We start from the raw sequence: 27,014 nt of genomic DNA on the forward strand, positions 1-27,014 counted from the left end.
TTGCCAGCTGCCACCCTGAAGGAGGTCCCCTCATCTAGCAGGCAGCACATTCATCAAGCTCTTTTGTTGAATTTGCTCTTTGAAAGCCAAAAGGCAACATACAAATCCACAGAACAGAAGACACATTGCCTCTGCTTTTATTATTCGCCTACTGATGCCTTATGATCCCCCAAAATAGCACACAGAGGCACTGTTCGTATCCACTGAGACCTTTAACGCTGACCATGTACTCCTAATTCTTTAAAAATGTATCAATAATTTATAACTCATTATTTTTGCAAGCCAGAAAAATTGTTTTAGAGATAAATTTGTAAATATGTACAGAAAAACCATTTCAAAACCAACGAAACAACAAGAACTAGATACAAAGTCTATTATAGCCCAGAAGCAGAGCTGGGGGAAGTGAAGTTAGGTTTTTTTTTTAATTTCTATACAATTAAAAATCTAATAAACCTAAATATGCTGTCAGACTATTTCACATAAGTCTATTTTATTCACATATTCAAGTGACATTTTGTCTTTGGCCTTGAAAAACAAACTATGCTCTAGTAAGTCAACAAGATTTACTGGCCAAGCTAAAGACTAAAATTGCCTGCATGTGAAGGGGTTTATACAACTAGCAAGCTGACTCACAAAAGTGTTGTTAGTTTTGGGGGGATTGTTTGTTTGTTTGGTTTGGTTTGTTTTGTTAAGCTTTGTTTGCTTGACAACAACTTTTAGTGGGCTTTTCATGTAGACTGAAAAAGAAAACACGTATCACCTAGTAATTCTATTGAAAGCTATCTGTTGGGTTTTAGACAGGAAAAATTGCAAACATCCCATTCATTTTTAATCTGCTGGTGTATTTTATTTGGAGTCCACGTGTTAAGAATCACAGCTGTCAAACTGTAACTAAGCCTCATGGTTCCCAGTAAGGGACAAGGACAAACAGCACATGTGGCCATTCTGAAGTACCAATTAGTACGAGAAGCCACAACATGATGAAGACATAACAAAATGCTGTAACCCTAGAGATGAACATTCACCAAATGGGACAACTTCTCTTTGCGGCTGGTGAATTTTCACAAGAAAGGCTTTGCTTACTCACGTCAGATCTACAGCAGACACTAGGGAAACGTGGGATAATAAAGAATGTAGCAAACCCTCCAGGGGACTGGTCAACCACATCTCTAGAGCCCCAGCTCAAGACGGGTGGCAGGCATCTACAATCTAAGAGTTGGAAAGTCCTACGTCCTCCACAATCTGTTAAAAACAGACCATGATATAGTTTTGTGTAAGATAAATAGCAACCCATTTAGAGGCTAGGCCAACTGTTTCTAGATTGAAATCTTGAAATATCTGAGCCATATAATTAAAAACCCTCCTAAACTTACCTGAGACCTTGACACCTCCCTCAGCGGTGAGCGGCTCCCTTCTCCAGAGTCAGATACTGAATCCAGGCCAGACATGGAGGAGAAGATGGCTTTCGAAGAGGCCGCCTGGTCTTGGGAGAGAGATGAGGAAGGGAGTGTGGGCGAGGACACGCTGGCCACATCTTCTCCTGTGGCTACATCCTTTTCACTGGACGAGCCCAAAACAGAGTGGCTGGACTCAAGCTTCGGGCCAGCGGCTCTGACCAAATTGTGCTGCTCTCTCTTGACGACATCAACATCTCCGTTAGGCTTCCAGCCAGCATCCATCTAAATAGGACACATCACTTTAAGCTCAACGTTCTGCTAGCCTTGGGGTCAGTTTTACAAACATCCATATTTGAAAGCCGCTAAAGTAACATATCCCTGCCATGGCAAAGTAACTATTGTCAAAAGCTTGGGGGTATACTTCTTCACACTACCAAATATGCACCAGCATAGAAACACTAAGTTCTAATAAAGGCATTATTATATACAGATTTCTAAAATGTGTTTTATTTGTTCATCTCACTCCAGGTCAACAGATACAACTCCAAACTAAGTTTTTCAATTGTTGGAAATCTCAGAGTGTGGATATCAGTCATTTACTCATTTGATATATATGTGTGTGTGTGTGTGTGTGTGTGTGTGTGTGTGTGTGTGTGTGTGTGTGTACACATTTATTGGCCCAAGCTATCCATCACTCCCCAAGACACTGCAACCAATCAGAGCATCCTTTTTTAAATGGAGCTTTTACTTTATAGCCCAGATGTCCCCAAAACTCACTGGGTCAAAACTTTTATATGTGTACTGTCTGTCTGTCATTTCTACAAGGGAAAACAGAAGCACTGGAGCCGTGAGTAGGACACTTGCATTTCAGCCTCCTCCACACTAAATAGTTTCAACATTTAAAATATTCGTACATCTGATGAGAAAAAAAAAACCCTATTTACATCATGTTCATGTTACACAAGAGGCCAAACCTGCTGCCTTTGCTTCACTGGATTCCTTTGCATTGCATTGTCCAGCTCATTTTCTACACTCATTCCTAGTGCTTATCAATCTTATCAAATTATAGAAATGCTTTACATTTTAGTGTTGCCACCCCTTTATCTACACTAATTTTTGAAGCCATAATTCTCATCTTTATGTCGAGATTTTAAGACCTTATGTCTAGATGGACAGAAGCAACCAGAACATGAACTTTAATATTCAGACCACATTGTTTCATCTGCGTAATTCACTCTAACATGTTCCCACCTGTGCCGAATCCCATTAGAGACACAAATGGACAAATTTAAACAAAAGCATACTCAAGCACCAAGTTCTAAGGTCGGAAGGAAAGAAAAGGCAAAACCTGACATACACAATTCTAAAATCATGTGAGGCAATCCATGTATAACATCTGTACTGTAGGTCAAATAGAGCTGAGTGCTGGCAACGTCAGAGCATTCTACCTAATACTTCAGAAGAGCTACAGGCAAAAGAATATGACAAGAAAATACAAACGTTCTGCCTCGAGATCAACCTTATCTGTTCTTTAAAGTCTGATTGCCCCTGTTTCTACTAGATCTATACTGTCATAAAAATCATTTGTACACGTCATCTACACTTCATGCACCCAGTATCTGTGTCCAGTTCAGCCTCTACTCAAGCTCCCCCAACTCACTGCCCTTGGGAACAGATGAAATGAACCTGGGGCGTTTTTACCGTGTAGGATCTGGGCAGTGATGAGATTCCCCTTGACGATGAGCCAAATGGTCTCGCTGTGACCACAGATGTTAACCTGGCTGTATCGGTTTTCTGGTAACTTCTAGGGAGAGAGGCTGAAATCCGAGTCGCCTCTACTCTCGTGCTCAGCGACGGCTGAAAAGAAAGAGAGGCTGGGCGCTGGGCTGCAGAAGATAAAGAGGCCTGGGATAGTTGTGCAGAAGGCAAAGACACCTGGGGCGGTTCTGCAGAAGGCAAAGTGGCCTGGGGCAGTTCTGCAGAAGGCAAAGTGGCCTGGGGCAGTTCTGCAGAAGGCAAAGTGGCCTGGGGCAGTTCTGCAGAAGGCAAAGTGGCCTGGGGCAGTTCTGCAGAAGGCAAAGTGGCCTGGGGCGCTTCTACAGAAGGCAAAGAAGCCTGGGGCACTTCTGCAGAAGTCGAAGGGTCCAGCCACTGCTCTTGAGGAACAGAAGAAAGGAGCTGAATCTCAGCTGCCACACTGTCCTGTCTATTTGCAAATGTTGTAGAATCTTCCTTGGGCATCTCGGCAGGATAAGCTGTTGCTGGGTCTTCCAACCTCTCAATCTGGTAACGGGTTTCTGACAGAGTCACTGTAGGAGGGAGCACGTCACCATCCAGGACGTCATCGGAGGAATAGATCCTCCTCCGAGATGTGATTGTAGAACTCTGATTCTGAGATTCCCTTAGAAAGGAGAGATGCACCATTATGACATAACCATGACTTTGGCCCAGATGGGGCAAGAAAATAACTAATATGTAAGTGGTGGTTCAGCAAGCTCAATGACCAGCACAACACTAGCATGTGATTATGCATAACTTTTAAGGATCAGCTCAGAGATTGACCTGACTGTTTATTAAGGAGGGGGGTCTCAAGTGGACACTCGTAATCATAAATGATTTTAATAACAAAATAGGGAAGGTTTAACACTTGATTCCTCACAGGTTTTTGCCTACAAATTTATGGCTTCCAAAATCAAGTGCTTTAAATGGCTGGCAGCCAATCGGAATCTGCCAAGTTTTGCCACGTAAAATTTATAATGTATTGATAAAGATAATAGCATGAAAGACTCGGGCTTTCATGGAGATCAGGCCAGTTCATGGAGCTTGGCAGAATCCTCATGGGCAGTTAGAACAGATTCCAGGTTATTACCCATACTTATAGACCTGATGAGACAGCTTCAGCCTGCAGCTGGCAGGGAGTCGCTGCCTCCCAGACTAACTGCTACTTAACCGTATGAAGCTCCTGATCGTTGGCATTTCAGAAACAAAGGAGCTTTGTTTAATTTCACCTGCCGGCATATTTCCTTTGTGATATTATTTTTAAAGCATTATTTGCTTTCCCTCTGGTCTACCAATTTCCTCCAGATCCACACAGTGAAGCACTCATGTGAATGTTTGAACTTCATTTTTATCCTGCTATTCCTACTCGGAAAATAAACAAACCTACACAACCACGCTTATGCCCATTTCCTTAAAAATGAAACTTGCCCTCTACCACTGAAACCCAGCAAAGTATTGCTACACTTCATAAGATTCGCTTAGAAGGAAAAGTTTGTTTTATTTGACTATCCCATCCTTAAAGTCACATTAAAAACAGAAAATCCAGTGGGCTGTTTTTGTGACATCAAATACAGCCAATACCTCCTTCTATACAAGAGTGTGAGACAAAGAATTGTCCTCATTGAGGCTAAGTGGTATTTTCTTTTGTTAGCTTAGGTCACAAGTTCAGTAATATTACTTTAATGCTGAAGACCAAAATCTGGGATGCTGTGATACCCAGCCCCACCCATGTGGTGACCAGATGCCCCACCACATGCAAAGCCTCCATTTCTGACACTCTCCCAACACAAGGGGTGCCCAGCCTTTTACCTGTCCTGAAGCATTTCCCTAAAGGTCTTGGAGCTTCGGTCGGACTTCTCAAGAGCCTGCTTTTCAATTTCTTCCCTCTCTTCCTTTTTTTTCTGCAGATCTGAGGTGTAACTCTTCCGACGATCTTTCCATTTTGCAAGGTCCTGACAAGAAATCACATCAGCCCGGTCATACCTGAATTTCTACACACCTTTTCCTTGCAGCAAGAATCTACTGGAGTATCCTGTTACAACGCTGAAACCGTCCACTCCCACTTGGGCCAAGGTGCCCTAATTTTGCTTTTTATAGCTGGGGTTTCTGTACGAAGCCTTTATCTCATGTATCCGCTGGAAAAACCTGACCTAGTAAGATGGATCCCACTTTTGTTATCCGAGAAAGTGTTTACATTAATGTCTAGTTATCAAAGAATGCTGAATGTTTGTAATTACATACTAAATGACATTGATCAGGGACAGAAACATCCCCCGTAACAGTCTAGCTGAAATATCTACTTCAATACACAGAAGTGCACAGATGCCGAAGACATAGCTCCCCTCAACAAGGTAAACTATCTATAAAGGGAAATGCCTAGTATGCTGGGTCTACCAAAGAGAACAGGGGCCCTACAGGAAGAGGCCAGTTGCACCCATAGAAGGAGAAATCGGAGAGTACACTGGACTGCCCATTAATTCAGAGGTGAAAGTCCACCTGGGAGGGAACAACTGGGAACATCATTTAGGTACAAGCCCACACTTGCTTCCCACATCTCTAGAAACGTGTTCTAAAGCAGCCAGGGCCACGTACCCAGGGCAGGTTTTCAATTATCCCTAGTTACATAAGCCAATTGTGACACAAGGGGATTGAGGCATTTTGAATACTACAAATATTTCTTCATTTCCAAATCAGAGAAATAACAATACCAAGGATTCCAAGAGGAATTCCAGTCCAAAGGAAAGTATATTCAAGGTCTCAGACCAAACCAGACCCCACCCCCAGGCCTTGGAAAACAAGTTTACCTACTAAACTTTGGGAACGCACAGGGCCACCCCTGCTTTGCAACAACCTGACATCGAAGTGAACTGTCTTCCCAAAAGAAGTGAAGTAACCCAAATATTCATCTGCCCTCACCTAATCTATAGCCCACCTTGATAATTGTTTTATCAAAATTTCACTGCATGTTTTGGCAAAATGATACTTAATTCTTTGCTGGGTTGTACAGGCCCTGAATTATAGCAGCACGCACAGTAGGAAAGTAGTCTACCTCAAGCTACAGCCTGGGTCCTGTGTGCTGTTTTTTTTTCTCCACATTTTTTAATTGAAAAATAAAATAATTCATATTACATCTCATTTGCTATCCCATCCCATGCATTCTCCCATTCCTCCCTCCCTCCCTTGTGTGCTGTTTTTTTTGTTCACTAAGTCAACTTTCAAACAAGAGGGCACTAAAGTTTAGCAAAGTAGTACGTTTTGTATGTTAAGGTTGACTTGCTCTCTTGCTTTCGTTCATCCTGTCCCTTCACCGGCTTACCACTGTCTTATCTGGGCTTGGGGGTATGGCTTACCCACTATAGTTCCTTATTTCCTACATCTTACAATAACTACTATATCTAAATGAAAGGGTTATGCTTTCTTCTTTAAAAGTCAAGATTAAAGTTTAAGGCTATATCCAGACAAACACTTGTACATGCCAGCACTGCTGACACAGCCCATTGTGACTTAGATACTGACTTCAACCAAAACATTACTCTCCAAGTGACTTTGAGAACTCTTCATGTCTCCCAACCAATGCCAAGATCTGGGCTACAACCTGTTCCTCCTCAGCCCCAATCTTGTCAGTGCTCTTTTTCTAGCAGAGGTATAACTAGCAGCCGTACCCCAACTCAGCCACTCCCCCAAATAAACACTTCACTGTCCTCCTATGAAGACATTGAGAACTCACAATCTCTTAGAAGATAAACACATCTATATTTTTTCCAATGGTCTTCAAGATGCATAACACTACTTTGGTCATATTTTCTGTAGTGCTGGAAGCTATAATAGTAAAGAAATTATCTCTTAAGCACATTGACTTTCTTTTAAGAGAAGCAAGAGGCATCCCGTGCCCTCCCTATACCCGCACCCCCAGTTCTAGAGTACTCACATCCTGCCATTTCTGATCTTGTTCTCTCAACTGGGATTTCATTTTCTGCATTTCCTCGTACCGCAGCTGACGCACGTTCTGCACATCCTCTGCACTTACATCGCTCATAGACTTGCTCCTGTCACAAAAAAAAACACCCACAGTCACAGCGGTTCTTGTGGCTGGCCCGAGGGTTCACATGAAGACTGGGCTTCTATTGAGAAATTCCACCTAAATGTCTCCTGCCCTACCCAGATGCTTTAGTGATAGCGTCCCTGAAATAGCACAACACTGATAAATGGTGTTTTTCCAAAGCGCAGAAATGAGAGCCTGGTGTTCAACTCAGGTGTGAGATGCTTTCTTTCTTTTCCACAAAATGGTCAAAATAATCTTAAACAGTTGTAAAAACAGTAATCCAGGGGTTATATTTAGAGGAGTCAACTCTAAGATTATCTTGGGGGGAATAAATACCAGTCACTAACATTACCCTGCGTGAGTTTGTCTATGTTCCCTCAAAGATAATCTAGTTAAAAAAAAAAAAAAGTTTGGCTGTTTTTGCTAGACTTGCTAAATAATTTAGTGACTACCTGATATTTTCTCCTCAAGTTCAACACCATGAAAAGATGTGCTGTGTCTTCTCAACAATCCTCTAAGACCTACTGCACCACTGTGCGGCTGAACCCGTTCTCAGAAGCCCACAGGTAGTCTCCCACAGCCTTTCCCAATCACCTTGGTTACCCTTCTCCTTCAGGAGGGCAGAGCACACAACTTAGCCTGCAGCCCCTGTATATGGATATGTACAATCAGAAAATAATGCCAGAATGGGGGGTTTCAAAGCCTTTCTCCCCATTACTGTTACATATTCTAAAGGCCATTGTAAAAAAAACTATCTTCTAACACGTTTCGAACCCTCAGAGAGCGTAAAATTGCTTCCTACCAGTAAAGAGACTTGTTCACCTGGGTTACTGACTGCGTTGGAGAATATGTTTACTACTCCTATGCAGACTGCACACATGAAAAAGACTCTCCCCCACCCCCAGGTCAGCAGTGAGAGCAGACAGAGCATTTTAGAGGTGGGTAGCCAAAATGCTCATTCCTTTTCTACTTCTGAGCTAATTATGTTGTAATTAACCATGTGTTTCATTATATTAGTACATCTTGGGGCACCATAGTTTTGTATTCTCCCAAGTTCTGCTACCACATATTTTTCATCACTCTTAGTTGGTTCAGGAATGCACTTGGAACTCCTATGCAAATAACTCTGGAGGCTACAGCCTAGGATCTGCCCCCTTTGACTCTTTTCCAATTACTTGTGAATAGGCATTTAGGTACCTCAACTGTAAAGGGACCTGCTGAAATGCTATCTGGAAAGGATTTCTTTTTAACTGCACCTCACTAAACACGTTGCTATTGTTGGTGCAGCCAATCTCAATCCTGCTTTTCCTCTGTGGTAGTTAAAGTGGTACCCGCCCTCAATCATCTACATTTGAAACCGAAGAACCACTTTTCACTTTTGTTTCCCTCTTCTCCTTACTTTCAATTAGTTATCTTCTCCTTTAATGGCGCTTTCTTTCCATTTCGATTGCCAGCAGTGCAGGTCAAGGCACAAGCAACCCTCCCCTGGATTTCCAAAAGAACTGCTTAAATTATCATCAGAGGAGGCTTTCCTCAAATGCCCCCTCCAACTCAAAAGCCCTTTACTGGTGCCTCTTTCAAAATACCACTCAAAGTCACAGCTAGGCTCTCTCCACAGTCACGTGCCCACTGTCTGCCTTCCTCACGTGCCTCACTGTCGGCAGTGAAGGTCAAGTCCATCCTTCCCCAGTTAAGAGTCAAAAGTGCTGGGGTCACCCAGGTTCCTCTTTAACTCTCATCTCTCATAACGCTCATTTCATTCGTAAGTCCTCTGCTTTCTTGTCCTGGAATCCAATGACATCTAACCTCCTTCCCATCATCCTAGTGATCTGCTCCATCACATCCTCCACTTGAAGGATCCCAAAGATCTCTCTGCTTCCACCATCATCCAGCCCAACACAGCAGCTAGAGCTAAGTCACAGTCAGGTCATGGGGCACCCAATCCCAGACTTAAGCTTCTTCCCATCGAAGGGCTAAGTAGATTCTTCACAGACCTGTGTGGTCTTAAATGATCTGGTCCCTTCCTGCCTCTCCACACTCATTTCTAACCCTCTGTCGTAGTCTCCTCTCTCACTCTCCTCCTGCCAAGTGGCTTTCTTACTCCTGCTCACACCTCTTGCTTCTCCCCTTACTCTTCAATCTGGCCAGACAACCGCATGACTTCTCTTCACTTCCTAGTATCTGCTTCAGTGTTATTCAGTATTTCCTTCTCTTCCCATGGTCCAAGAGTCTGTAAATGTCTCTCTGGACTGCCTGGACCCCAGCCCTCTCTCCTAAAGCACATTCTCTAATACCTGCTAAGTCCTGTAAGGTTATCAAGAATTACATCTGACTGTTTGATGATATATCACTAGGCTTAAAACCAAAGGCCAACCCATAGTATGTATTCCATAAACATATCCGATCAACAATCTAGAGTGTTCTACCATGCAAACGTACAGCCTGCGTGACTCTTCCTTGTGAAGAGTGGACTGCCCCTTCTCATGCCTGCTCTAGTTCTTTAGCTATAGTAGTTTTTCATGTTTACTAATTATTGGCTTCATCTTATATAGCATGCACAAGCATGCCTAGAGCATCTCCCTCACAAGCCATATGCTACTTGGAAAGAAAACATCAGCACAGTACCATGTATGCAGATACATTTAGTATCTGTGCTAAGAATTAAATAAGTCAGATCGTAGTTAGTCAAGCATGGAAAATCCAAACTGACTCTGTGGGAAAGCATAACTTCTCTCCAAAATTTGATAACATTATATGAATTTAGTAGGGAATCCATAACATATAGAATATAAGTATTCAAAAATATATGAACGTATGCACGTATAATATACCTCTCACTAGGCATAACTACATACCAAGGTGGATTGTGTTAATTTGAGACTATAAACTCACTGAAGTTGTGCCCACATGGAAAGAGGCTTTTTGGGTTAAAACAAAAATAGTCAGTAAGAAATGGGAAGGGAATGGGCAGGTCCACAGCATGAGAAAGGACTGGACATACAACACATGGCACTGTGTAAGCTGCAAAAGAAAAGTAAAATACTAATGGATATGCCACTAATCTTTGTGGGGAGAAAGTTGAGTCACTTGTCCTAATCCAGAACCTTCCAAGGCATCTTTCCTTGCTTTCCTCCTCCCAGCCTGGGAAGCACTGCTGTACACTTTCCCATGCAGTGTTCCAGTCAAAGGTAAGACTGCCTCTGTCCCCTGAGTGCCTGAGCACTGAGCTAAGCCTAGCAGCCCAGAGGCACGCAGCCAGCGTGAGCTACAGTAGACAAGTCTTTGTGTAGGCAAGCATGTGAGCACATTTCCTTCCTGGGGTGTATAAAGTTAGCCCCATTAAAGCAGGAGCACATGCCACAACAGTCTGCGTAGGCTCCAGAGAGAGACAAAAAGGGAGGGCTCCAGGCCCAGCCACCAGATGGCCTTGCACGCCCTACACACACATCAGTTCCCTTCTCAGAACCTTAGCTCCTCATCCACTAAGTTAGGATAACTAGGTAAGGCTGTGCTGGCATACGTCCTTAAAATCTGGTGCTGTGTACTAATTCTTATTAAGGCAGATAATGACTGAATGTAACCTTGTAGATACCAGCATGGTAAACTGCTTCAAGTCAGAGAGGTTGCCCCAGACCCCGGAGATAAAAATCTAGAACTTCTTTGAGTACAAAGATGATGAAGGCTTTCTTTCTTTATCAGCATTAACCACATGACATCAAAGTCCCAGGAGTTCCTTGAGTGTCAACAGCACTGCCAAGCAGTCTCCCTGAGTTACCTCATGAGGCACAGCCCTGGGCCGGTTCTACCACTTGAGAGCCTCCATCCTTGGGAAAGCTGCACTCTCTGTCTCTTTCTCCCTGTCTGTGGAATGCGGGTAATACCTCCCTGTCTGCCGCCCAGAACCGAGATAAGCACTGAAGAAAGCATCAGAGAAACTGTGAAGGACATGCCCAGCATAGACAATGCACAGGTAAGTCACGTACTTCTCTCAGGATTACCTGCTACAATTGGTTGTATTTCCTTCTTCCCCTAATAAGGCTCCAATTTACAACTTCATTTTTATTTGCCCCCCTGAAAATGCAGGTATCACAGCATCTTGCCTTTCCAATTAATTGAATAGTATTAGGGAGGACAGGAAGATGTTTAAGGTGTCTCTTATAAATCACAAATATATATATTCCTTGTTCTCCTCTGCTTTTCTATTATGCTCCTCACACTTTCTGCTGGAAATAAAGAATTTTATCCTAAAATCCAACTTCAGTAAACTTACAGATGAATGTCTATAGAATAAAGAGTCCAAAAGAGCTAATATAAGATACTTTTTCATAGACATAAATTTACTCATAGCCTTAGGTGGCAAATAGAAATTCAAAAAACAGCAAGTTGGAGATCTCTAGCTTTGAAAGCAATATAAGTATGCTAATTTATCTATCTGTAGATATATTTTTTATGAGACACTATAGGATTTTGTGAAGACTAATCAGAGTTCAAACTTGTGTGAAACATGGAAATTACCATCAAGTAGAATAAAAGAGCACAAGAAGAAATTTTCATTTATAGATTTATCAACTTATTTGGGTTTCTCAGCACCAATACTATTGGCTTTCCAGTCAGAAAATCATTTGCTGTAGAGAGCTACCCCAAATATTATAGAACATACACCAAGTACTAAATGTAATTTGCACTCACACACTTGGCTGTAATATGAGAAATATTTCTTGATATAACTAGATTTCACCTGGAGTAGAAAAGAAAGTCCCCAGAAAAAATAACCCAGGTCAACTTGCTTCCCTCCCTTTCGGCCTGCTTTGATGATATGCCCTGATTGATAGGCCTTGATAATCCTGCAAAGTCATTTGGCCAACCTCTGTAAGAAAAATATACCTGCCTTAGTTGTCTCTGGCTGCCAACTCACATGCAATTGGTATCTATTTCCTTGTGATACTAATAGCAGATTTGGTGGTTATCAGATTATAAGATTGTTTATACAGATTCTTATAAACCATCGTCAGTACCGTTGCCATATACGACCATATCCCAAACTTCATAAAACCACACAGATGTAAATTCATGCAACATGAAGACATATACATGAGAACTAACAGGCAAATCATCTTAATAAATGTAACATGTTGCATGCCGACCAAAGGTTAGAAAGACACTTACATAGCATGCACAAGCGGCAAAAACTACATGGAATGCAAGCTAGTGTTTAATAGGCAAAGGGCTCAAAAAAAAAATACTATACATTTCTCTTTGAATTGGTCTGTACCACAGAGAAAGTATTCCGGTAGCAGGCAGTTAGTTTTTAATTACAAGGTATGAAAAAGTACTGCTTTTCCACTATATTGTATTTAGAGAATGTTCACCCAGCATAAATGTGAAATGGGTAATACTTAAACTCCTACAGGTACCTAAATTTTAATTTATATTTTACTTCCACTGCATAAAATTAAAGGAAGGAAATTATTTTAAAAGCATAGGAGGAAAATCAAATAAACCTACAACTGCTCCTAAACAGAGCTGTATTTTCTAAGACACAGTAGGTCCCATTATCTGACAAGTCATGTATTATTCATTAGTCTCAATTAACAGATGATCTTGCTGTATTCGTGTAGTTACCTTAGCACTGCACGCCATGAGGATTCTTTAAATAGCCTTGTAAAGGAAACATTTGTAAACTGTTGTCAGGACCAAGCTTCTATCATCACACAGGACAGAACCCAAACTTCGTAAAACCATAGCACGTAGTTTGTACGAGGGATATAACCAAACAACTACTTGGAATTGCCTGCTGGTACCACTTGCTGCTGACTGTTATGCTTCTGAAAAAAAAAACCATCTGCATTTTGAGGGTGAATATTTAAGTTTTCCTTTTTATGAGTATTTGTGGTAAGGATGGGTGCACAGTTCTGGGGATTGAAGCCACAGCCACAGGCAAGCTAGGCATGAATTCTCCCATCGAGTCTATTCTTGCCCTGGGTTATTCAAGTCACATAACAATCCTGCACTAAGGAAAAACAGGTAGAGTCAAGTCAGAGAGGCAGTTTTCATGCCCCAAGTACTTAGACTCTCTCGGTACTTGTGCCCCCTTTAGGAAAACTGTTCCAGAAACAGAGCTGTGCTTATGCTACAAAGTCAAATGTGGCTATAAATGAAAATCTTTCATGAGGGTTATTCAGAATGTTTGAAGAGTTGAGAGGATTTTAAATCCAGTTAAAACAGATATTGAAGTGCTATGCCCAAGACTAACTTCTTCACCCTCACACGTGAGAACCCTTGTGAGTGCACAAGGCTGCGGACAAGGACAGTGTGTTTTCACGGGCCACACTGGAAAGACTAGTTGCACTCATGGCTCATCACTCAATCATGTCTCCAATGTCTAGAGTTGTTAGAGTGAATTTTGCCGTGATCTTAGTAGCTTCTTAAATTTCTAAGCTAGCAAAGTTACTAAAAGAACTATCAAAATCAGAGATTCTGAGAGGTGAGATGCGCCGTAGTAAGAGGAAGACACTCAACTCCTGAGGCTGACGAGGATACTGAGCGCCCTTCAACTCTCTTCCTCAGAACCAGCTGGTTCCAGCTCTAGAAAGCCTGGTAATAACGCACTGAGAAGGAGTAATAGCTTAAAATATCAAGATTATTTTCTTACAATTATGGAAAGTCTAGTTTGTTCCTTATAGGGAACCATGTTACAATCATTTCTACCCTGATCAAGAATCTTGAAAATGTTTTTCAAAACTATTAACCATCCTCACCAATAAAGCTCCTCAGGAGCTAAGGATGTGAATTATGCCAGCTACGTGAGTTCTCACGTAAACCAAGCAGTATTGTCTTTCCCTATCACAGGCTTTCTAAAACACAGTTTGTGGAGAAGACCTACAACAACCAGAAATTAGAAGCTTAGTGTAATTTAAGATTTAAAGACAAAAATGAACATCGTCTTAAGTCAATACGTTCGTTACTTTCAATCATTAAATTAAAAGAAAAAAGAAAAAAGGATTGAGTTAAAGTGTAATACAGCAAAGACTGTTGCTTTACACAACAGTTCATGCATTGGCCATTTAGATACAAAAATATTGCTATGAGGTTGCAATGTTAATAAAAAGTAAGTAAAAATCCCATGCAGTGGACACAGCACCCCATTTAGTAACATGCCAGGACAGAAAGAGGTGCAATACGTTACAGAGAAGACAAACACACATGTGAATTTACTTTTAATGGGAACCATAAAAAACTTACCCATTCTCACCATAAATCTTTTGAAAGAGTCTAAGAAACCAAAAAACCAAGAGTTAAAAAAGGGTCTCTCTCCAGTTGTGCTACTTTCTAGGAACCCAGAGTCTGTCACTTGAGTCACACTGGAAATAGGCAAATCTGAACAGGCTGCCCCTTAGCGGCCTCATAATATTTCCAGTTAGAGTCAGTCTCTTATGTCAAGGAACTCAGGTAAAATAATGTCAACATTTTCTCAATTTAGTCAGAGCCAAGAAATTCATAAGAAAAGGCCTCCCCTTGCCAGGAAGTAAGTTAGACTTAGGGCCGCTCGCAGTATTCAGCCTGGTTAAGTTTGCCCATTTCCAACCTAAAGTGAACTGAACAGCTGTCAGGAAGTTGCATGGCTCATGTTACAGAAATGGCCACAACCACAAACACAAGGAGTTTGACAGACTCATGCATTTTAATGGAATTTGCATTGAACCTTGTAAATAAAACTGCTACAAACTGATCGTTCAAGATACCCAGGTTGACAGCAAAAAATCAGGTAAAATGCAGTCAGCAATGACGGATTTCTAGGAAAATATTTAACTCAATAAAAAAGACACAGCTAGACTATTACAAAAATGATAGACACAAGGAGAAAAGCCCACAAGCACAATTAGAAAATATATTTATCCAATTTCACATTGGAATATAATGGTGGACACTTCCAGGCCAAAGGCAAGCTTTGCATACACCTTCTCAAATCATCCTAAGACGTATAAATACTGAACTGCACTTCTTCCATGAAATGACTAAAAGTTTCTCAAAGCCAAATCATTTTTTTTTTTACAAGATGCTTCAAAACAGCACACAACATGCAGAGCTGAAAACTGATGCGGCTTTTTCACTATTCCAAAAAGGAAAGTTACACAAGACCATCCATCACAAGGCAAATCCTTGCAGAAACACGCTCTGACCTCTCAACCATCAGCCGCTTCCTGTGCCTAAGTCTGCTGGCCTCCCGGATGGCCCTCCACTTCTGCAGGTCGGCCTCGCTGCAGGGGCCGGGCTTGAAGCTGAGGGGAGGCATAGCCGTGCCCAGCTTCCAAGACTGGATCTTGCGAGTCAACATGTCATCCTTCTTCTGTCGATAGGACGGAACTAACACTCTACAGCTACTGCTTTTCTCTTTGGGTGGGCACGTCCTTTCGAGCGCACAGAGAAATTTTGCTTGGATTTCCGGAGGCAGGGTCCAGGGTTCAGGGAAAGGGACAGGCTGGTATCTATCTGGGGCACCAGACAGGGGCACTTCTTTCTTCTGTGCTGGGATCCGGCGAACAATCATATCATCCTTTTCTAAATCTGGAAGGACAAGTTCACCTTCCCGACATTGCAAAATTATATCACGTTCAACAGCATCGTCCGGCTCAGAGAACCTTCTCAAGTCTTCAAAGGCTCGAAGAACACATGGATTTGCGTGGAAAGCCCCTGTTTTTCTGACAAAGAAATCATCATTTTCTAAGTCAGGATCCAGGGCTGGCAGCTCAAGGTCGTGGGCTCCATAGCCTGGTGCCTGAGAGAGATTCTTTCTGCGAGTTATGAGCCTTGGGCCAGAGGTGGGATCAATTTTGACATTTGTTTCCGAAGACAAGATGTCATCAGAGTATGTTTGGAGGGCCTGAAGCAATAAAAACTGACTGAAGCACAGAAAAGAAGAAGGAAGAATCATTTAAGTATGAGGAGAATGGTAATTAGGCAGCAGACCAAGCAGGGTTTATCAGGAGGGAATGATTTTAGGAGCCACAGGAGGGAGCATTACAAATGAGACAAATGCTCATTGCTGTTCTCTGTGACTTTCCTGGGTGGCATCTGCAGAGACAACAGGCTATACTTGCCAGGGAACGTAAATATTATCAAGATGTACAAACTCAGGTCAAGTGTACCTGCCTGGCATACTGGGTACCATTCCTTGTACCAACTTCCTAATTCTGTTTTCCACAGTGGCCTCATCCCCTCCCCTAGAGAAGGATGTGTGTGATCTTAGAACATGCAAAGAGTTGGCCATCAAATTCTTTATGCCATTGTGTACATCCTAGTAAGTAGAAATAATAAAGTGATTTATAGTCTTATAAAAGACCGAGGGGGGGCGGGGGCTTGGCTTATATTCTCTAGACTCGGCCTTCCCAGTGTCTTTCTAAAACTATTTCTTTTTTCCACATCTCCATACACAGCACAACAGTAAATTTTGGATAGTATTTTAAAAAGCACTTTGGGGATGGCTTCCCAAAAGATTTCTTGCATAGTAAGTACTGTGCACATTATTGTATTAATAGCACGTTGATTTCTATAGCCCTCGTGCCATCATTCATGCAGAAGGCAATGCGTTACGCACTGTGCGTTTACCCTGGGTCATTAAGTTCCCATGACTCAGTATTCAGTGCCTTAGGTTAAGGTAGCAGCGGAAGCCGTGAAATGAGGCGTCTGTGGTCAGCCACAAGCAGGAAGCTCATGCAGACAGGTGCACCTGGACTCCTCCAAAGCACCGCTGCTCCTCTTGGCTGCATGGCTGTCCTGTGACCTCATGGCATACTGGGTAGCTAGCTCCAGCAAGAGGGAAGGTCTTTGGTAGTTGCTGGCTAACCTATGCTCTGCCATATCTAGTCTACTGAAAATGGTAGAGCTCCTGAGAGAGCCTGAGTCCTCATCCTCAGGGTCAGAATTCCAGCTGCCGTGAAGTGACATAGGGCAAAGGGAGGGAAGAGAAGCAGACAGAGAAATGGAGAAGAACGTAAGTTCCAGAGTCAACACTGAGCTAGATACAAAAGGGGGCCTTTTACATCTACAATCTGAAGGTTTTACCATGCCGTTGTTATTGTTGTTTTAGTAATAGAAACATGGGCCATGGACAGTTTATTATCGGGCATTGGGGGGCAGAGTGCCCTCAGAGGTAGAAGGGAGCATCTTAGAAGGTAGGTAAAAAAGACTCTTCTTGTTGTTGGTTTTAGAGACAGCGTCCCATTTTGAAAGCCTAGGCTTCTTTCAAGCTAGCCTCCAGAGTGCCAGGATGATCCGAGGCACGTGGCCCCATGTCTAGGCTCAGGTTTAAATGTAAACATTGTTTGTGTAATTATTAAAAGTTCAACAGATGCTATAGGGCAAATAAGCCTTTCTCTCTCCCTAACTGAAAAAAAAAAAAAAAAAGACGTCAAATGCACCAGACTAGGGTAGAGTACAAACACTGGGGACCAGGGGCATGCACAAAGACAAACCTGAAGCCCTGAAATTCCTTATACCATGGCTTATAAGTCTCTCTTTTTACTTTTTTCCAGTTCAGATCTTCTGGGGTCCAACATTTGGGAAGAAACTGATCGAAAGAACTCCCTGGGCTCGGCATGACTGGACTTAGCTTCCGCACGTACAGGTCATCCTTCACAATGTTGGGCATGCGCGTTATTTTTTCTTCTTCCTCTTCTAAATACCAAGAGGAGGTGGAAGTTCCTTGGACTGTGTGCCACTTCTCCATCTTGGGACCCCAGGTTCTCCTCTGGTTACTGTTCAAAATATCCAACCAGGTTAAGGAGACACTATGTGAGCAGCTTACGGCACAGGGCCTGAAAGGCATGCATTCTGCCTCACATTGCATCCCTGTGAACAAAGTAAATTAACTCCGTGTCTCAACACCACAGCGCCTAGGACCAAAGTAAGACAGGACAGCAGCACCCTCACTTTACTTAGAGAAAAGCCAGATACACAGGGTGTTAAGAGAAAGACAAATTCCAAGCAGACTGGGTGTTGCTTTTTTAATTCAATTAGCAGCGCCATAAGTACCCAGACCAGTGACAAATATATTTCTGACCTCATCGGTGTGTGGAGCCCAGGGGCTTCCATATCAGGAGAAAATACTTGAGGCCAAGCGGTGGTTTGTGAGATAAAACCCCCAGGGCTCTTTTCACATGGAATCTATGTTTGGCTAAGTCCTCCAAAATCCCACTAGGCAACCTTCACTCATCATCAGAACCGCTTTCAGACCCACACATCTCCACACGGAAAGCAGGATTGGAAAAACCATCCTTTGCTCTGGTAATTTGATGGGACATTAAGAGTTTCTTTTCATGTCCACTGCTATTAACAGAAAAAGAAAAACAATGGAAAGGCTTGTGATGGACCACATTAGCCATCCAGTATGCTGAAAACAGACCAATAAACTGAGGGCATGCATCAAAAAGAAGGCCTGATCATCAGATGCCGGCATTCTGAAACAGAACAGCTGTCTTCAGCTTACAACTGAGAAGAGAGGAAGGAAAAGAAACACTCATTAATGGCATGTGGTAACTACACTTTAACAGCCAGTTGCTTAACCTCGTTAAACTAGTCCCACCAATTCAGAAAGCATACAGAACTCCATGCCACGTGCCATGACATTACCTTGAGAATGTTCCATCTGCTTCTGTGTAGACAGGGCTTGCCCAGCTTCTCCTGTTATCCTCATGTTTGTCTGGCCTTTTCTTCCTCAAAGGCGCCGGCACATAGGATGGCTGTTTACTTTTGTTAGGCAAGAATCGATTGAACGGTAGAGCCGACTTGGGCTCAATCGCTGAAATCCTTCGGTAGGACATATCATCTTTGTTACAGTCCTGCATCTTGAATGTAAATTCCCAGTCTGTGTCACTTTCGCAACCTGTAGAGGCATAAGAACTTCCTTTACTCTCCGGCTAACCCCGCCGAGCCCCCGCCCCCCCCACCAGCACACTCTCTCCTCTCCCCTGGAAACCCAGCACTGCTGCTGCTGAGAGGCATTGGTATTTTTAGAACTTTGTCAAGCAGTTGTGATAAGACCCATGAGGAGGGACCTGCTTTCCATACTGGAGGCTCGCGTAGTGCATTCTTCTGCTGCTGTGAATGATCAGCAGGTAAATCTCCAGCCCCCTGCACAGCTCCTTCCCCTTCCCAACCGTCTTTGCACCAGGATGCTTCACACCTTCGCTGAGGTATAACCCATGTGATAAAAATCTAGCAAATCAAGTGAGATAGCGCAACTCTATAAGAGCTCAGTAACGCAAGAAAAGGCAGGGAGTAACCAGATTTCCAGGAATTGACAAGCAAGCATGGGAACCCAAGGAAGACTGTACAAGATTCAACAGTGACAGACAGACCTCTGTTAAGGCCACTCATATGGACAAGGATCCTAGTCCAGAGAAGGCCAACAAGTAGCATCCGAATCCCTGACAAATTAAAGTTTATGCCTGTGTGATATCACAGAACTAAAGCTCCCTCTGATAAGCACAGGAACTATAAAGGAAAATAGGAAGTGTAGTTAAAAGCTTACTTAAAAAGCTAGGCACAGTGGTGCACGGCTGTAATCCCATCACTGAGGAGGTACAGGCAGGTGGATTGCTATGAGCTCGAGACCAGCCTGCCCTGCAAAGCAAGTCCAGGACACCTAAGGCTATTATAGAGAAACCCTGTCCTGAACTGCCCACCACCACCAAAAAAAAATGTCACTTAAAAGCAGATTTAACAGATGAAGAAGGAGCCGGGTATGGTGGCACAGGCCTTTACTCCTAGTGCTTGGGAGGCAAAGGCAGGTTAATCTCTGAGTTCGAGGCCAGCAGAATGAGTTCCAGGAAAGCCAAGGCTACACAGAGAAACCATGTCTTGAAAGAACAAAAAACAAACAACAAAAAACAGATGAAGATAATGATGACAAGAAGAGGGAAAAGGGAAGAAAATAGAAGGAAAAAATCCTTTTTGATAGATCCCAATATCAGACAGAAACAAATAATAATAATATGGTTTCTAATAGGAAAAAAAAAAAAAACCCAAAACAAAAAAAGCAGCTGCTTTTAAAAGCACAGTAAGACAAGAGAGAGTAACCGTACAAGTTCAAATGAAGTGACCTCTTTCCTGCCTTTCTTTGCTGCCTTTGTAACACATGGGTAGTTGCTAAGTGCTGTGTACTTCCTCAGAAGGCACATCCCCTCACAGCCACGGACTCTCAGGACACCTACTAGGTTACCTTGACCTAAAGGCAGCTTGCCTCTGCCACGCAGGAATGTACAGTGAACAATGCCAACATGGTTCTGGTTTGAGGGAAGTGGACTGACACAGCTATGTCACAAGAGCACAGTGAAAGGGGGGTCTGGGAGGAAAGGGGGCTAGCTAGGTCGCCGTGACCAGGAAAACCAGAATCATTAAGCTAGTGGATTTTGTTTTATTGGAGTTTTTTTTTTCTTTTCTTTTTTTTTTTCTTGCTTTTTTTGTTTTGTTTTGTTTTTAGCACTTTCTTTTAAAAAGAAAAAAATTTAAGACCCTTTCCTTACCAAAACCATGAAATTTGGAATCACCGACTATTTGGCTCTTAAGTTTTAAATTTAAAATTAATAATAATAATAATAATAATAATAATAATAATAATAATAATAATGATAATGATAATAATAAGCCAATATGGAACTTTTATTTGTACAAATATCACTCCTGATATGTTTTCATGCAAAACTCATTAAATGCACAATTTTCTAATCCTAAAAATAGTATCCTAACTGTGGTTACCACCCACTGTAATGTGTGGGTAGCAGAATTTTAATACAGCAATCACAGAAAAATCTTCATTCTCCTGGATCCTCCCTCCCTCCAACTACCATACTTATAAATGCCAACCTCAACAGTCCATAAACAGGGTTCCTTTGCAATGTGACTGTGGGGCCCTCTGCTTTGCATCACACACACCAGGCATGGGCCCCCCTATTAAGGAGGCTCAGCTCTTGCAGCACAGAATCTCTGTTTTGAGGACAAATCTGCACATGCCACAAACCCACAACCTTGCCCGCTGTTATTCTTTGACAGGCAGATATAAATTCAAGTGCATTGTGCCATAGGTTCCTCAGGCAGTCAGGACAAAGTAACAGAGTAGAGTGAAATTTTCCGTCTTAGTTTACAAGTTTAATTACTCAGATGAATTATAAACTTAGAAGTATTTCCTTTATTTCCTTAGCTATGATCATTTACATCTGAGCTTGGACAAACTCACACCTCAAAAGCAGTGGCAGTTACAAAGGCTAACACTAGGCCTTCCACAGTCAACTCTCACTAGCCTAAATGTAAAAGCATTAGGCTCATCTTCATGCCTTACTAACTTTTAGAAAAACAAACGTATTATTTGTGAACTTTGAGACTTTGCATCATAAAAGTCTTGGGTAAAATATTGATATCTATAATAAAGAAACCGAAACTTCTCAATCAGAACTCCCATTTCTTTTCTGATAATGATGATGCTTGAAGCACAGAAATACTTCAAAAGAAAAAAACCGTTGGTCTTGGAAGTGCTGGGGCTTAAACTCAAGTCTCCTGGATGTTGGCCACATGCTCCATCACTGAGACTATCAAATAGCCTCAGTATTTGACGAACTATTATCTGTGGTTTCTACTTAGACTAAACTCAGACAACCTAGATATTTAGCCAGAAGCTCTTCATTCTGCCCAATAGGCATAGAATTAAGGCATGCATTCCTTTTTGAAAGTGTGTGCTCGTTCTTGGCCACAGTGCGCATATAAAGTAAGAGGACAGCTTGCCGGGATTGATCGTTTCCCTCTGCCCACTCTGTGGGTCCCACAGAAGGAACTCAGCATGGCAGCAGGCACCTCTAGCCACTGCACCATCTTGCAAGCCTTGAAGACATGCATTTCAATAATGGTTTTGATCCCAAGCTTTCATGTTTGAAAGAAATAATTTTTTTTCCACAACAGGGATGGCATGAACTCATCCTCGCTCACCTGTTCTGTCCTGAATTAGCATAGACCGCTGCTGGAAGATGCTTCCTCCCGCCCTCCATGTTACTCACGCAATCGGAGCTTAGAAAGAACTACTAAATACTATTCCTCTTTACTATTTCTTTTCTTTCTTGCTTGCTTGCTTTGTTGTTGTTGTTGTTGTTGTTGTTGTTGTTGTTGTTGTTGTTATTGTTGTTCTGTTTTTTGTCTTCAAGAGAGGGTGCCTCTGTGTAGCCTTACCTGTTTTGGACTCACTTTGCCACTAGGCTGGCCTCGAACTCAAAGAGATCCACCTGCCCCTACCTCCAAGTGCTGGGATTAAAGGTGTGTGTCTGTGCCACCACATCCTGCTTCTCTTTAGTATTTCTTAAGTCTTTCCGGTAAAATTAAGACAGGAAAGAAAAATATTTGGGAACTAGAACAGATGCCTTACAGATTCTTATGCACTTTGTACTTATATGTTGGGTTAACAGGCCTTATTAGATACGTGTTGGTAAGCCTCTATCTCAAGAGATTTTCACTGACAAAATCTAGTCATGAAAGCCAGTGAGTCATCTCCTCCTAAGTCCTGTCCAAATACACATAAAAAAAGGGAAAAAAACAGAGGGGGCAGGGTCTGGGGGCTGACACCACTATGAGTGTGGAAAAAGGAAAAACCAAATAGATAACAACATGGTTTTTATTAAAATCTATATATTGGTAGAATCTTTGAATAATTTTCATTCTCTGCCTTCTCTCTTCCTTCATGTACAAAAAATAAAAATAAACCTACAGCCAAAGACACAACTCACCTTCCTTCCCACCTCTAAGAGTGAGATCGGAGGACCAGCTGGTCAGTGATCTAGACCCTAAGGAGTCCAAGCTTTCAAAGGAGTCTTCCCTCCTATGGTTCCCTGGAGGAGCAGGAAACTCTCCTCTGTCAGGACACCAGATGTCACCGTAGCCACTGTCACGGCCACTTCTCTTCAGGCAGCTAGAGTCTTCAAGGGCCTGAGGGAAACGTTGTTCAAAGATCAGTGAGCGAACAAGAACTTGCAGAGGGGCAAAGGCTCTGAATAATTAGGCAGGTGAGTTGCCAGGGCTTCTCTGTTCAACAAAAGAAGAAAAGACTGCTAAAAGCAGCAAATTGTATGATAGAGAGGAATTCAAAATTCCACATCACAATAAGATTCCTGAAATTATTTAATAAAGTTATATGATCAATACATAAGATGAAAATGCTAAGTTCAAAATTAGAGTAGCCTTGAAGTGCTGGTCAATGATTTATATTTTTCTCTGGTAGAAAAGATGAAAGATATAAAAGAAAAAAAAATCTTAACTTTGACACCTAAAAGGGAGGCACATTTTTACAATGTCTTGTTCTCTCTCCAGGAAATATCTAGGTAGCTTATGTTAAACATCAGACCAGGGTGATGTTCTATTACCCTACCTACCCTCAAAAAAAAAAAAAACTATTATTTTAAAGAGCAGTCAGTATGCCCATCATGGAATTTGTTTACTTTCATTAATTACACAACCCATTGTGCAATGCTGTCAGCCCAACCTCCTTTCTTACTGAGTCAAAGTGAGCACACATGGTTTCTGGTATGTAGGACATATCCTCGCATAGAAATAAAGTAGTTATTTGGCTCTTATATGAACAGATACATGGGAATAGGTCAAAGATAATACATCTAGGTTTAGAACTTATATAGAACTTTCCCAACATAAGCCTTTTTAACTAACACATCTATGAAACTTAATGGCAAAGGCCTGACTGGCCCTTTAAAACTTAGGACATAAAATCAGCGAGGTTAAACTCAGGTGACAAGAGAAAGAACATAAGAATTAATAACAACATATAACATGCAAACTTTGATTAAATCATGCCTTAGAGACCATAAGGAAATAGACTCAATACTTAATGATGATGACTACTGAGATTTTTTAAAAGTGTATATTATTCTTGCTCTTAAGAGATGGACTCTGTGAATATGGGATGGAGTGAGGTATGATATCTGAATCCATCTTCAGATGGTTAAGTAAAAACCTAGATAGATGCACAGTCACCATTAGATAAAGCCAAAATGGAAACACTGTGTCGGATAACAATGATGTGAGGTTTGCAAGTATTTTTGTGTTAACGTTTATCATGAATACTTTCAACACAGGAAGAAAGGCTGGCAAGAGCTGGGAACAAATCATTAACAGCTGTTCCAAGCAGATTTCTGCCTAAGTCAGATCATCAGTTCATGAGTCAATTGTCTGACAAGTGTTTGAAATGCTAAAAATGGCTAGTACAGAGATTTCATGCTGGCATTAAACTTGACATCTGGGCGTGAATACGCCAGGATCCGCCTTTCACCTGCCATTTCCAAGCAGCTGGGGAAGCCAAGCTTAGTGCCAAGAGGCTATGTCTCAAGACAGGAGATGAACATGGTTAAGTAAATCTTTAGCTCCATCAGGTTTCTTGAACACACGCCTTCATAGTTTCTGAAACCTCAGAGTTAACACAGCATGACTTCTGATATCATAAATGTTAAAGTGACTGACAAGGAACCACGTGGTCTGTTATAAATAACCCAAGTCTAGCCCTGCAGCCTGAGGACCTCACCCTGACAAGTCCCCCAAAGTGAGTCATCCCCAACTTATAATCTGACTGTACTACCACAGCTTCCACTGAGTATTGCTTCGTTGCTGTTTCTAATTGGCATTGTCGGTGCCCTGGGAAAGCACACTGGACACAATGCCTTCCATTTTAAAAGAACTGGTAAGAAATAAATGACATATTCGTATGTGTCTCGTGTCTATTCTTACCAAGTGGTGGAATAATAGGACCACAACCACAGTCTCAGCTACAAAAAAAAAAAAGTCTTTTGAGCACCCTGACTCTGACATTGATGAGTGCAAACACCCTTTAAAGAGGCAATCCTCATGCAAACTCTGCCCTGAGATTACTCATCCTGAACTCATTACCATAAAAACCTAGAATGGCTATAAAGAGCACTAGCCCACAGGCCCATGTCCCCTGTAGCTTCTAACTGCATACCCCCTTAGTTCCAAGGACTGTGAAGCCCAGGTGTCCCTGTACCCAAAACTCCCCACAATTGCCCTCACCAGAGCCTTGCCTTCTTCCACAGCAGGGACTGATCTGCATTCCATTCTCAGGCAATTATGCTCTCTGGTAGGCGAGTCACTCTCCAACATCTAACACGATATGTATATGTGGCACAAGCTCAACTACTATCTCATCCAAAATGTGCGAATACAGAACTCCTAACTGTCCTCTGAGCGTTCATGTACACATACACTGCACATGTGGAGATGTCCATGTATGTGTGAGTTTTCATGCCCATGTAGGGATATGTGTACAGAGGCCAGAGGTCAATCTCCAGTCTTGTTTTTCAAGAGACATCTACCTTGTGTTTGTTTTGTTGGTTTATAGTTCTTGAGATCTAAACAGGGTGTCTTATGAGTCTGGAGTTTGCCCAGCAGGTTATACAGGCTGGCCAGAAAGCCCAAGGAATCCTACTGTCTTAGCCTACCCAGGGTTGGGATGATGAGTGTGCGTCAGCACACTCCACATTATGGCATGAATTCAAAGGATTAGGCTCCTCTCCTCATGTTTGCATAACAAGCATTTTACCAACTGAGCTATCGCCCCAAACCTAAGGGGCTATCAATATCTTACAATTTAACAACAAATAAACAAAACCAACAACAAACCATTATAATTCCATTTTTAAAAAATAATGGTCATGGGGAAGGCAATTGTCTCCATCAGAACCAAATATTACTCTGTTCCAAACATCAGTAACATTCATTTCATTCTTACAATGTGTAAGAAACAAATACTAGTTATCTTTTTGTTTAATCATCAGAAAAATCTCATGAAGCAAGTGTTAAGTAGATGATATTATATCATTTTGAGCATGCATTTTCTTCCAGTTCTTATAAATGCCCTCAATTAATAGTTCTACAGAGAATTTGTTTTCAGCTAGGGCACTATAAACAAAGATTTTTGAATAATAAATCAGTATATTTTGGTCTCCAACATCCAGAGTATCTGATGCTCTCGTCTGCTCAACAAGGACACCAGCACTCTCCCATTCTCACCTGTATCCATCCCACAAATAAACAAACAGATAAATATGTGTGTGTATTTGTACATATGTTTATTTATACACACATACACAAATAAAAATAAAAACAAGGATTCTAACTTTAAAACCTTCTCAGTAGTCAATCATAAGCATGCCTACAATCCAGACAGTTGGGAGGGAGAGGCAGAGATATCAGGAGCTCGAGATCATCCTTGGTGACATGGCAACTTTGGGATAGCATAGACTACTTGAGATTGTGCCTTAAAACAAGCAAAACTTTATCAAGTTTCTCTTAATATGCATTCCTCCTCAGTGAACACTGGCAGCACCGTGATATTGCAATGTAGTCCCTAGAGGTAATTACCCACCACAAGAACAGATTAATATAAAGTAACTAACTGAGTAACTCCCATAAATGTTAACAGCCCTAAAAATGCCTTCTTACTGCAGGTTGGGTTCATAATGAGTATAGAAACAGTTAGGTTATATAGTGTATAAAAAAGAATGCATGTGTCATCAGATTACCTAAAATTAACGACATAAAGCTCTGTACCTCGGAACCTGCTCTGGAATAGATAACTCAGTTCTTGGAGGAAGCACATGAAGCCAGAAAGCAAGCAACCACACTGCCTACCTAGCCCTGTCAAGAAAGGAGGACAGACAAATCGGCCACGTCTGCTGCAGAGGAGGATGCCAAGCAGACGGGAAGAGCAGGATAAAGTAACTAGTTATTTCAGCCAA

The 27,014-nt window shown here is 41.9% G+C and overlaps 1 protein-coding gene across 16 annotated transcripts in view; it reads right to left on the reverse strand.

Annotated features, from left to right (window-relative positions):
* LMO7 (LIM domain 7) overlaps positions 1-27,014 on the reverse strand; it is a 197,832-nt gene that overhangs the window by 31,576 nt on the left and 139,242 nt on the right. For 7 of the 16 annotated variants that reach the window (XM_084768127.1, XM_084768126.1, XM_084768117.1 and 4 more), the window contains 10 exons: positions 22,983-23,181; positions 18,847-19,099; positions 17,691-17,972; positions 16,946-17,146; positions 15,399-16,118; positions 14,461-14,490; positions 7,105-7,222; positions 4,986-5,128; positions 3,099-3,798; positions 1,374-1,679 (listed from right to left, as the gene is read on the reverse strand). In XM_084768127.1, coding sequence (XP_084624253.1) covers positions 1,374-1,679; positions 3,099-3,798; positions 4,986-5,128; positions 7,105-7,222; positions 14,461-14,490; positions 15,399-16,118; positions 16,946-17,146; positions 17,691-17,972; positions 18,847-19,099; positions 22,983-23,181 — 2,952 coding nt within the window. The remainder of the gene's footprint in view (positions 1-1,373; positions 1,680-3,098; positions 3,799-4,985; positions 5,129-7,104; positions 7,223-14,460; positions 14,491-15,398; positions 16,119-16,945; positions 17,147-17,690; positions 17,973-18,846; positions 19,100-22,982; positions 23,182-27,014) is intronic. The other 9 variants (XM_084768131.1, XM_084768122.1, XM_084768121.1 and 6 more) reach the window with 4 other exon arrangements.

Source organism: Acomys minous (assembly GCF_964271855.1).
Source record: "Acomys minous genome assembly, chromosome: 18".
In the NCBI taxonomy this organism is placed as follows: Eukaryota; Metazoa; Chordata; class Mammalia; order Rodentia; family Muridae; genus Acomys; species Acomys minous.